Here is a 12680-nt window from a genome sequence, read left to right on the forward strand (position 1 = left end):
ATTGATGCACAGAGATATCTGGGTGTTCAGGTCCATTGTACCCTGAAGGTGGCAACGCAGGTCAAGTGGTCAAGAAGGCATACGGCATGGAGGGTGCCAGCTATGAAGAGAGGTTGAGTAGATTAGGATTATTTACACTAGAAAGACACAGGTTGAGTGGGGGGACCTGATTGAGGTCTATAAAATCATGAGAGGTATAGACGGTGGATAGCAAGAAGCTTTTTCCCCCAGAGTGGGGACTCGGTTATGAGAGGTCGCGCTTTCAAGGTGAGAGGGGAAAAGTTTTTGAGAGATATGCGTGGAAAGTTCTTTACATAGAGGGTGCTGGATGCCTGGATCGCGTTGTTCGTGGAGGTGGTAGAGGTGGGCACAATAGCGTCATTTAAGGTGTATCTAGATAGATACATGAATGGGCAGGGAACAGAGGGATCCACATGCTTGGAAAATGGGCAACAGGTTTAGATAGAGGACCCGGATTGGCACAGGCTTGCAGGGCCGAAGGGCATATTCCTATGCTGTCGTTTTCTTTGTTCTTCTTTGACTGTTATTTTTATTGGAATACAATGTACAGGGATTAAATTATTTGATATTTAGAAAAGTTTGGGCTAATAAAAGAAAGTCAACACATTTCCTTTAAAAATGTTAATTAACTTAATTGTGTTGTTTGGAATAACGGCACTGATGTGGATGGCTGACTTTATGTATCCAGACTTTCAGAAGCCATTCAACCAATTACAAAATTAGACTTGTCGGTAAAATTTAAGCTATCTAATTAAAAGAATAATAAAGTGCTAATATAAAATTGGCAATGTGATGGAAAGCAGACAGCAGTGAATAGTTGATTATTTTCAGATTGGAGAGAAATATTTCAAGTTGATCCATAGGAGTCAGTTTTTTGATATTTATTCATATCCTGGGTATTCAAGTCCATGTTATGTTATATGCAAGGGCTAATATCCTAATTTCCAGATAGAAGAAATTTAAATATGTTCTAGACAATGGATAAAATGATATCCTGGTGAAATTGGCAAACACACAGCCAAGAAACTGTTTCAACCAAGTGTAAAGCGATACATTTTTGCTAGTAAAACATGAGAAGTTGTGTGAACTAAATGATCAAGCATTAAACGAGATGTGTAGGAATGGAGATGTGGATGGATGTACGTAGATATTTGGATGTTAGAATGAGAGAGCTGTTGAAAAGTGTGTTGGATCCTTGGCTTCACTAATGGGTGAATAGAATCAAGATAGGTTGGCTTTACCTAGCTTCGTTAATGACTTGATTCAAATGGTCAGCTCTGGTGCATTTTTGCCCTTTACATGAAAAAGCGTTTAGACGTAATGAATGAAAATAGCCACTGTTCCAAGATTTAAAAGAATATTAGTATTGCTTTTGGTATTTTGTTTGAAAGCTATGTATTAAATATCTCAACACTGTAGACGGTTGAGGAAGTTCTTCCACTGATGGAGGTATGAACTGGCATTGAAACTCTTATTTAAAAAGAACATGTTATGGGAAGATTGAATTTGCTCTTTAGAGGTCTTGTATTGAAAAATGTTATTTGTTCTAATTGAGATGTTCTTTGTTCTTTTACAGCTGTTTCCCATAGTCACAATCTAAACCTATCGCACTCAGCTTCTTCAGTGAGCTTGCAACAAGCCTTTTCAGATTTAAAGCATAAACCATTTCAAGAAGGTCCTAATACTGCTCCTCCAATCTTCAATCAAACTATGGCACCATTTACTACGGCACATCCAGAAATGACCAGTATTGGCCAAGGAATTCACATACAAATGGCGGTATCGTCATCAGCACCAGCTAGTCTCATAACTGCTAGTTCTGCATCCCAAGCCATGGTACAGAATATTCAATCTCAGCCAGCTGAGTTAAATAGCGAAAGCATTGCTGCTGTCATTGGCCCAAATTCCATATTACATCCTCCAACCTCTCAGTCAGCTCAGCTGTCTGTTTGTGGCCCTGCTGCTACTGTTAGTGTTCCAAGTTGTGCATCTCCACCTTGGACCCCTCAGTCAGGTCAGCAACTAATTAGTGGCCATGTTACGAGTGTTTCAGTTGTAAGCTCATTAGTGCCACCATTAACATCACAAGGTAGTCAAGCTCTGATTGAAGAAACTACTATCAGTGTAGGACCTTCAACATCTGTTTCCCCATCTTCCACTGAGGCTGTGATTTTGCCAGCCCCTCAGCAGCTTAATGGGGGGTCTGTGGTCAGCCTGGCAGAATCTTCAGTTTCAATGAACTTGTTTCAGAGCCAGAAAGAGAACTTGTATAGTGGAACCCAAGCTGAAGTCCATCCGATGGACGGTAATATAGTCACACTGGCAGTTTCCACCTCACCATCATTATTGCAACCTGTTTGTGGCACTCAATCTCCTGTGGTTCAAACGGTTACTTCGCAACATGCCATCCTACCTCAAACAATGGGCATTTCTGTGCCCCTGGCAACCCAGACCCCTGTACCTGTCACAGGAACTGCACAGCCTGTTTGCAGTATTCCTTCTGTTCAACAAACACTGATTCACAGTCGGCCTCAAACAGCTTTTCTTCCAAATCAACCCCATATTCATTGCTCTGAAGTGGACATAGATTTGAACACCAAAGGAACAGGCATTGATAATATCAAGACCTTAGATGAAAAGCTTCGATCCTTGTTCAGTGAACATAGTGCTGCAGGCTGTGCTCACATTTCAGCCTCTTCAGAGATGGGATTGGTTGCAGAATCTACCACAGTTGATAGTTTGCTCATTTCAGGAAAAGCATCTGCTGCTCCAGGGACTTCAACGGTTACTGTTGCATCCTACCCAGTAACTGCCACAGGGTCTGTCATACCTCCTTCTAGTCTACCTCTTGGCCCTACAGGACTCCCCTTAACTGTCCAACAACCTTTGACTCCGGCCAGTTATACCGTATCCTTGACGAGTGTCATTACAACTGCAGGGCGGCCGGGCACTCCACCTTCCAAGCCACCACTTGGCAGATTACCAGTAAGTTAACCAGAAGTTTAAGAAACTTAAGTGCATAGTTTAAAGGTCTGTGTGTGAAAAAGCAAAACAAAAACCATAGATAAATTAGTTCAGTTTCTTTTGTCTGTGAATTTGTATGATAATTTAGCTTTGAGCACTAATCTGTGGTGCCAATCCAACTTGTACCAAATTTCTGCATTTTCTTTATTTATTTTATGTACCATCCACCCCTCTTTTAATCTGTCAATTATATTCAATAAGGTGATCACATATGGTCATGTATATATGTGGTCACAAAAATTCCAAGATGACCGTAGTTTCTGTTGCCAGATCTCTGCTATTGATGCCTTTAAATCCACATGAGAGCCCCAGGATTTGATAAACTGTTGCAACTATACATGACAGGAGCACATATCACTTCAAGTCACATCTTAATATGAAAATTGTAGCTCTCTTGTTTGTTTTGATCAAGATTACTTTTGATATCAGTTATCAAATCACGATAAAGATAACTTTAACTCTGTCACAAACTGTAGAAATACATAATGTGATGGACGGTTATTTTACTTGAAATGGAATTTGTGATCAAGCACAGAAAATGCTGTATAGTGGTTTTCTAAAACTGTAGAATATATTTTGAATGTTTTGTTTTGCTTATTTCACTGTTTTATTTGAATATTAGATTTTGTTATAGAATGCTAAATTCTTTGTTTAAATTGGAATTGTCTGTTGATACGATAAATTGAGAATATCGTTCAAAACCTATATTTGCTGAGCCAGTTGGTCTAAGCCTTGGTTGATGCAATTGCTCTTCCCATTCATTACTTGTAGGTGCAACAGCTAAGCACGGAAGCTCTTGATCAGCAATTAAAACAAGCTCTCACTCCACCCACTGAGCAGTTGCCATCTTTTCCAGGACCTTCACTAACCCAGGTGCAATAATGTTACCCAGTGTGCTCTTTTGTGAATTCATTGCTCTCTGTGCCATGTTTGCATGTAATTCATCTCTTCATTGCAAGTTATCTGTTGCATGCTCTGTGTCATGCTTATTAACCATTTCACTTTAAGTTATCACATCAAAGTGCAACACCCAAGGGTTGGATAAATTGTTCTCCTTGATCTATATCAGGTAACAGAAATAGACAATGTATGACAGATCTATCAATGTACATGCAAATGTTCTATTTCATGAGTGTTTCTAATCACAGAATGCCCTTTAATGTGCATGCAGTGGTTAGTGGTTTTGGCGCACTCAATGCATCAATTAATAATAGAGGTTAGGTTATTTGCAACTTGGTTAACTAACTGTGTTTCAATACTGTCATCCAATAATCTGTTGAAAAATGGTTTAGCACCTGTTCTAGTAACTTATGCAGGAAGCATCAAAGCTACTGTCATTTTCATAAATCCGTGTAAGGTGGATTCTGCTGAAAATGTTCCAATGTGCCTGAGGTGTGGACAGTTACTGATGTGAAGCAGACTCCTGAGGCATAAAGCTGAAGTAATTAATGCAAATTAGATTTTTTTCATAAAATAAGTGAGAGTCGGGATAATTTGGGACAAAATATGAGTTTAGTGGTGCATCAACAGCAGCATGATTGGTGAGGAATTGTGAATTTGGACCCTTGTGTTTATTTCCAGATCTGTAAACAAATTGGAGATTGAAGAAAGTCCAAGAAAATCCTCTGTTTACATGGTGTTTCACCTTTTTGATACTGGATATCAATTGGAATAGTTGATGATAACGTTAACTTCGTCCTTTGTCTCTTTTCCTCCATCAACCTTTACATCTTATCCAAAGTAGCCAAAGCATCTCCAAGAATGTTTTTGTTTTTTTATTTTGTCTTATTTGGAGTTCCTCAAGCATCTTTAATGATTTCTCTTTCACCTCACTTCCAGCAACATCATCTGCAACCAATGAATAAGCATCCACTTGTGATAACAAGCTCACTTAGATGTATTTTAGCATCTAGCTGAACTCTGTTTGCTATTGGGTTGGCTTGTACACTTAATGGTAAGGCCATGGAGTGTTGCTGTGCAAAGCGACCTTGGAATTCAGGTTTAAAAACTGAAATAACTATGGATGCTGTAAATCAGGAACAAAAACAAAATTGCAGGTACAGCCCAGCGGGTCTGTCAGCATCTGTGAATGTAAAAACGTTTCGGGTCTGGTGAACCTTCCTCAGGACCTAATGCAGGTTCATGGTTCCTTGAAAGTGGGGTCACAGGTAGACAGGGTAGTGAAGAAGGCTTTGGTACACTTGCCTTTATTGGCCAGTGTATTGGGTATAGGAGTTGGGAGGTCATTTGTGCATAAGCAGGTCATTGATTTGGCCACGTGAAATATTGTGTTCAGTTCTGGTCTCCCTGCCAGAGGAAAAATGTTGTTAAACGTGAAAGGGTTCAGGCAAGTTTTACAAGGATGTTGCAAGGGTTGAAGGATTGAGGCTGTAGGGAGAGGGTGAATAGGCTGGGGCTATTTTCCATGGAGTGTTGGAGGCTGAGAGGTGACCTTCATAGAAGTTTATAAAATCATGTGGGGCATGGATAGGGTGAATAGATCTTTTCTCCAGGGTGCGGGAGTCCAAAACTAGATGGCATAGGTTGGAGGTGAGAGCAGAAAGATTTAAAAGGGACCTGAGGGGCAACTTCTTTCACACAGTGGGTGGCGCGTGTATGGAATGAACTTCCAGAGGAACTGGTGGAGGTAGTTGCAATTACAACATTTTAAAAAGCATCTGGATGGGTACATGATTAGGCCTATTTACCCTTTCCATGCTCCTCATTTTATAAACCTCAAGGGTCACTGCTCAGCCTATGTTGCTGGTAAAATAACCCCAGTCTATTCAGCCTCTGTATATAACTTGCACCCTCCGACCCTGGCAATATCCTTGTACATCTTTTCTGAATCCTTTCAAGTTTCTCAGCATCCTTTTTATAGCAGGGAGAACAGAATTAGATGCAGTATTCTAATTGTGACCTCCCAACTCAATGCACTGAACAATAAAGGCAAGCATACCAAATACCTTACACTCAATCCCACCCACTGGGGCTCCACTTGCAAGGAACTGTGCACTCCAGGCCTTGGATGTTCCTCAGATGCGGAGAGTGTCATCACTTAAGGTTTTGGAGCTGGAGAATATGTGGATAACTATGCTCAAATTGGTCACACCACTGCTCAAATTGGTCACACCACTGTTCAAGTGTTTGCAAGCATAGACTGAATGGGTGACTACCAGACAGCACAGAAGAACTAGAAAGTCGTGCAGAAATCCCCTTGCATTCCAACCATTATTCAGTTATGACTATGCGTGTCTTTGCTGTACAGTGAGGGAGGAGGCTGTTTTGTAGGCAAACAGTAGTAATGGGAGAATTCTCCAATTTGGTAAAATAGATGTTTTTGCAGCTGCAGCAGATGCAATTTCAGGTTGGCATGTTGTCTCCATGATGCAACAGTCAACACGTCACTATGCGGCTGCAGTGTGTTCAAGGGAACAATACACTGAGATTGTGGTCCACAGTTGATACCAACATCATAGAGAGGAATGAGTTCTAGCAGGCACACTGGAGACAAAAAAAAACCCTGCAAAGGTAGTGGCTGCTGGATTACTCCAATACCATGTGCTGTTGAGAATAGAGACAGGAGGGTAGTCAGAATATTGCCAGAAATGAGGAGGTGGTGGGGGAATCACTGACTTTTATACAATTACTGTCACTCCAGGGCCACCCAAACTTGCACTCAGAGCTGTTGCTACTAGATATTACAAGGGAGAGAATGGCAGCCAGGCAGTCTTAGCCTGACCTCTGGTCTTTTGTTGCATGTATTGGGTTGGGCAGTTTGAATACCAGATACCACAAAGTCCCTTGGCATCAGTTCAAACAAGGCCAAGGAAAGCTCCTACTGATCACCACTTCTACCCCATCACTACACAAGACCAACAGTATATTTCTAATCCAGACACTTCTTTTAGGGCGGGGGAGGAAAAGCTTTTTCGAATACATGAAATATCTCTGAACCTGTTGTGTGTGTGCATGTATGTGGGTACATTCTGAATCATCAAAACCTCCTCCAAGCATTTTCTCTTCTTTGACGTAGAGAGCAAATCATGTCGACATTCCACTGTTTGAGAAATTGTGATCTGGAAAATGGAATTTTAACGGTTGGTGCTTATTTTGAATGACGCAGACGTGATAAGCTGGAGAGACTACTTCTGTGCTGTAGAGCTCTGACTGTCTGATTCTGACAATTACTTAGTCCTGGGCCCCGGAACCACAAATGGGGGGCACTGACTTTTTTCGATAGTCATTCATGGGATGACGGCATCGCAGGCTGTGCCAGCATGCGTTGTCCATTCCTGGTTGCCTAGAAGGCAATTAAGAGTCAACCACTTTCTGTGGGTCTGGAGTCACGTGTAGGCCTGACCAGGTAAGGATGGCAGTCACCTTTCCTATAGGGTTTTCCCTGACAATTGTTCTTCATCAGACTTCTAACTGCAGATTTTTATTGAATTCTATATCCACTGTCTGCCATGATGAGATTGGAGCCCAAGTCCCCAGAACATTACCTGGGTTTCTGGCTTGACAGTCCAGGGACAATAACACTAGGCCATTGTCTCCCCAGTTGACACCGAGTGGTGTCAGGCAGCCTGGCAGTTTGGAGATGACCAGTATGCTAGAATGTGCATGCACACATTTGCCTTCAAGTTGGTATCAGGAGCTAGTGTTAAATGAGGTGGAGTTAAATTGGCCAGGGGTGGGAATTAGGATGTAACATTGGAAAGGAGAAATGAGGTGCCATTAGAATATGAAAACAAATATTATGTTGAAGCTTTTTCAGAGGCTGCACTGATGATGTTACCCAGCAGGGTAATGAAACATTTGCGGAACAACAAACTAGATGGGCAAGCCAACCAACACAACATCCATAACCCAAGCTATAAATCTACTCCAAAACCTAAATGCAAAGTAGTATGGAGTTCACCAGTTTCAAAATCTCCCCTTCCCCTACTGCATCCCTAAACCAGCCTAGTTCGTCCCCTCGCCCCACTGCACCACACAACCAGCCCAGCTCTTCCCCCCCACCCACTGCATCCCAAAACCAGTCCAACCTGTCTCTGCCTCCCTAACCGGTTCTTCCTCTCACCCATCCCTTCCTCCCACACCAAGCCGCACCCCCAGCTACCTACCAACCTCATCCCACCTCCTTGACCTGTCCGTCTTCCCTGGACTGACCTATCCCCTCCCTACCTCCCCACCTATACTCTCTCCACCTATCTTCTTTACTCTCCATCTTCGGTCCGCCTCCCCCTCTCTCCCTATTTATTCCAGCTCCCTCTCCCCATCCCCCTCTCTGATGAAGGGTCTAGGCCCGAAACGTCAGCTTTTGTGCTCCTGAGATGCTGCTTGGCCTGCTGTGTTCATCTAGCCTCACAATTTATTATCATGGAGTAGTGATACTTGATTTAAGAGGAATGTCATTGTGCTAGAAGGAGAAAAGATGTCTTCCAGTTCTTGTCAATGTATTTTTGATAGACAAGGGAATTGAAAGGCTTAAGAGGTGCTGGAAGGAATGTGGAATTGAGACCAAACCCAATCAACCATAACCATCTTGAACGATGGAGCACCCCCACAAGGCTAAATGACTTCCTCCTGATCCTAAATGTTACACTTCTATGTCTCACTTAAGATTAGAATTTATACAAATGCCAGTATACTATGGGTGTATTTGTAATTCATCAACTAGTGAAAATTTTCAGGAAAATTGGAGAGGTGCAAGAACTGTAGAATAAAATGGATTTTAATTATCCCAATAAGGGCTGAGAGTTCAAACTGCTTTCCTCGCTCTGTGACCTGATGACACTAGTTTCCTTGTTCACCAGTTTATTCGAGCAGGATTTGAAGATGGCATGCAAATTCCCACAATCAGTTACTTTTGATGACAATCATACTTTTTCAGTCGGCCAAGGTCTTTTAGTGATTATTCTTTTAGATCTAATTAGTGATAGTTTAAATCATCTGATTGCACAGTTAGTTTGTTACACAGGCAACATTCTAACATTATCGCATGAAATTTGTCACATACTTGGCCATGCAGAAAAACCTACTGGTTGCACTTGGTTCCAGTAGCCTGTTTTGTACTGTTTTTCAACTTCTGCCCTTTCAATAGTTTAGCTGTCTGAGAGGGAGAAGATTTACTGAACTGTATTTGGAAGAGTTTTATTAACCAGTGAATCTTTGGCCTAATGAGGCAGGAGACTTGGCTGGCTCTAGTTCTGAAGAATGAGCCTTTCAAATGGATGGATGAGAGCCAGGCAGGTTGAGAAAGTGGTTACTAAATCATGCAGAGATAGTAGGAGCTGCCGATGCTGGAGACTGAGATAACAAGGTGTAGAGCTGGATGAACACAGCAGATCAGGCAGCATCATAGCAGTAGGAAAGTTGATGTTTTGGGTCTGGACCCTTCTTCAGAAATGTGGGAGGGGAAGGGGACTCTGAAATAAATAGAGAGTGGGGGAGAAGATGATGGAAGGTGGATAAAGGAGCAGGTAGGTGGAGAGAAGATGGACAAGTCAAGGAGGTGGGGATGGAGCCAGTAAAGGTGAGTGTACGTAGGGAGTTGGAATGGGGGTTGGTCAGTTGAGAGAAGACAGACAGGTCAAAGAGGCGGGTATGAGGCTAGTAGGTAGAAAGTGGGGCACGGGGTTTGGTCAGTGAGGTGGGAGGAGTGGATAGGTGAGGGAAAAGGCGGACAGGTTAAGGAGGAGAGGACGAGTTGGGCTGGTCTTGAGATGAGGTCGGGGGTAGGGGGTCTTTGAAGCTTGTGAAGTTCACATGGAGACCATTGGGCTGCAGGATAGGAGTCTAGGTTTTCTATATTTAGGTATAGAACATGAAAGCAAGGTGGTTGTGATGAACCTTTTATAAATATTGGTTTACGTGCACCTGGAGTATGGCATGCCGTTCTGGACATCATACTTTCAGAAAGATGTGAAGGCGAGTACAGGATGAGCTAAAGTATTCTTACAGAGAAATGGTACAGAATTAATGGGCTAAGTAACATCTTTTTGCGTTGTAATCATTCTGTGAGTCTATAGTTGACTCAAATGTTTGAACAAAATATATTCAATAAAACATTGGCGTGTGATCCATTGTAGAAAGTAAGATATGAGAGGCATCTGTTTTAGATTTTTCACATTATCTCTTAAATATTTTTGTTCAGGGCTACAAACTACTGACCAAATAGGCAAATAAGTCTTTCGATCTGCTGCTTCATTGGTTTCTGGTGGCAAGGAGCCTCTTGCTCAGAACTTAATAGCTAGTCCAAGGTTACCCTCACCCTTCTTTTAGAGATTGCCAAGTCAGTGGTTTTGAACTTAGAAATTAAGGTGTGAATCAAAATTGACTTTTTTTGTGTAATAATACTAGGAATTCAGTGTTTTTGCATTCCTATATTTGAGAATTTTATGTATGAACTCCACCATAGGTTTGATTCAAAACCAGGGGAAGTTGAAACTGTGGCTACAATAATATTTCAGCTGAAGTATCAATGAGTATTAGGAATGCATTACTGTTTTTGGTGCAGCATGAATTTGTGGATAACTTAGTAAAACTTCTATCTTCCTTCAGTCACAACAACCGTTAGACACTTTGGATGCCCAATTAAGACGTGCCCTGAGTCCAGAAACTGTGACAAATGTACCAGTTCCTGTCACATCAGTACAGGTGAGTTTTGAGTTACTAAATTACCACATTTTCAAGTTTTCTATTGTGTTTCAAATTTATGACTACTTAAGGGAGTTTGGCTGACTTGAAAGTAAATTTGGGGCATATTAGTGGAAGAATATTAGTAATTTTAAATTTGAAAGGGTAAAGGTGTCAATTTTTGTTTTGTCACCAGTTTCCAGAGCTACAAACAGTCAAATAATTTGGAAAAACTCTTGGAAAAAACATGTTGGAAATATTCTCATTAACTTCCAGTCAACCTTTTTATTTTGAAAATGCACTTCTAGGATGCATGCATCACACAGGCAAGGTCACCATTTATTGCCCATCGCTATTTGATCTTGAGCAAGTGGAAGTGATGACCTGTGGATTATACACTGCATGGTGAAAATGTATGGCTGGGTTTTGTTTGTCATTGGAGTAATTTTGGCAGGCTCGTGTTAGTCTGTGCTGAGTATTGAACTGGCTCACGGAGTACTGATACTATGAAAATCTAAAGCTGTGTTTTGAAAAGAGAAATTTCCTATTAGTTGTGTTGATTTTTGCTTGCACCAGATGGAAATAAAATGTGATGGATGCTGGGATAAAGTCAGGCGCAAAAACTGATCTCTGTGGAATAGTTGCTTCCTGTTTAGTGGCCATGAAGCATGACATTTGCAATGGCTTTGCGCTTGATTGCTTGAATTCTTGAGACCACCTGGGTTTTATCGACATGATCTTTGACACCTTGTACTAGTCCTGTGCCCTATAGCTAAATAGAGGACTTCTATGCACTTTTGCTGGAATAGGAACTCCGATTTCTTGGTATGCTGCAACTGTGACGAACTCATTCATGGAGTATTACATTGAATGGTGTAGGTTTCAATGTTCAAATGTGACCTGAAGTTTTCTGTCTTTCTTTGGCATTGAGTTTTATTCTTGCGCAAGCTTTTGCCTTTGTGACACCTCCATGTAGGAAATTAAACTGGATTAAATACCACAGTGCCCAATTGAGGTTGATGGAAGGAATGAGCTCCTTCTTGAAGCTTGTCTACAATTGTTTCTCAAGTTCTACTCACATGCTATGTCCCAGCTGGTATATCTGTAACTACTATTTTCACCAATTTTTAATCTCACTGCCAAATAGGCTTAGTTTTTGTTTGGTTTCCCTCAGTTTTCCATAGGAAAAATAACAATGAATTCACAAAGCATGAGCAAATCTTGTGATTACAGATAATTAAGTACTTTGTGAAATGTAGTCACTTGAAATTTATGAAATGTTGTAGACAGTATGCACAGAGCAAATTCCCATGTCATATGATAATTGGCCAAAAATCTCTATCTGTGATGACTGAAAGCAGAATTTAGCCAGGGTAGTAGAGCCATGGGATACTTCAAAGCAATCCAGATTGGAAGATGGAATCTTTGCACGACATCTCATTCAAAAAGTGTTACTTGTAAGAGCGTTTTTCACCCCTGCACTACCTCAGTGTAGTATTTCCTCCTGCTGAAGGAAGCAGTCTGTTTGTATGTACCAGTTCAAGCTTTCTATTAATCTTTTGATGAGTTCAGGCCTCATTCTTTAAAATTTTCAAACTTTGCTTGATCATTTCTCTTCCATTGAAAGAAATTGTTAAATAAACTTTAATTTTTGAGGATTTGACAAGGCAAACACTAAATGTATGTATTCTGGCTTCCAAAAAGCACATGGTAAGGTGCCACAAGAGGTTATCACCTGCTACTTGGTCTCGGTTAAGGGTCATTATGTGGATTGAGATCTGGTTAACAGATAGAAAGCAATGCAGAAATAAATGTATCAGTGATAATGGGAACTGCAGATGCTGGAGAGTCCAAGATAACAAAGTGTGGAGCTGGATGAACACAGCAGGCCAAGCAGCATCTCAGGAGCGCAATAAATAAATAAATGTAACAAGGTTGTGTTGACAGGCTGTACCCAAGTCAAAATGCAATGGTGTTTGGATCTCATGCTAATT

At 41.2% G+C, this 12680-nt stretch overlaps 1 protein-coding gene across 12 annotated transcripts in view; it reads left to right on the forward strand.

Annotated features, from left to right (window-relative positions):
* wnk1b (WNK lysine deficient protein kinase 1b) overlaps positions 1-12680 on the forward strand; it is a 189365-nt gene that overhangs the window by 138831 nt on the left and 37854 nt on the right. For 11 of the 12 annotated variants that reach the window (XM_048549630.2, XM_048549632.2, XM_048549634.2 and 8 more), the window contains 3 exons: positions 1598-3006; positions 3817-3918; positions 10612-10707. In XM_048549630.2, the coding sequence (XP_048405587.2) occupies positions 1598-3006; positions 3817-3918; positions 10612-10707 (1607 nt within the window). The remainder of the gene's footprint in view (positions 1-1597; positions 3007-3816; positions 3919-10611; positions 10708-12680) is intronic. The other variant, XM_048549635.2, reaches the window with a different exon arrangement.

Source organism: Stegostoma tigrinum, chromosome 18 (genome assembly GCF_030684315.1).
Source record: "Stegostoma tigrinum isolate sSteTig4 chromosome 18, sSteTig4.hap1, whole genome shotgun sequence".
Classification (NCBI taxonomy): Eukaryota; Metazoa; Chordata; class Chondrichthyes; order Orectolobiformes; family Stegostomatidae; genus Stegostoma; species Stegostoma tigrinum.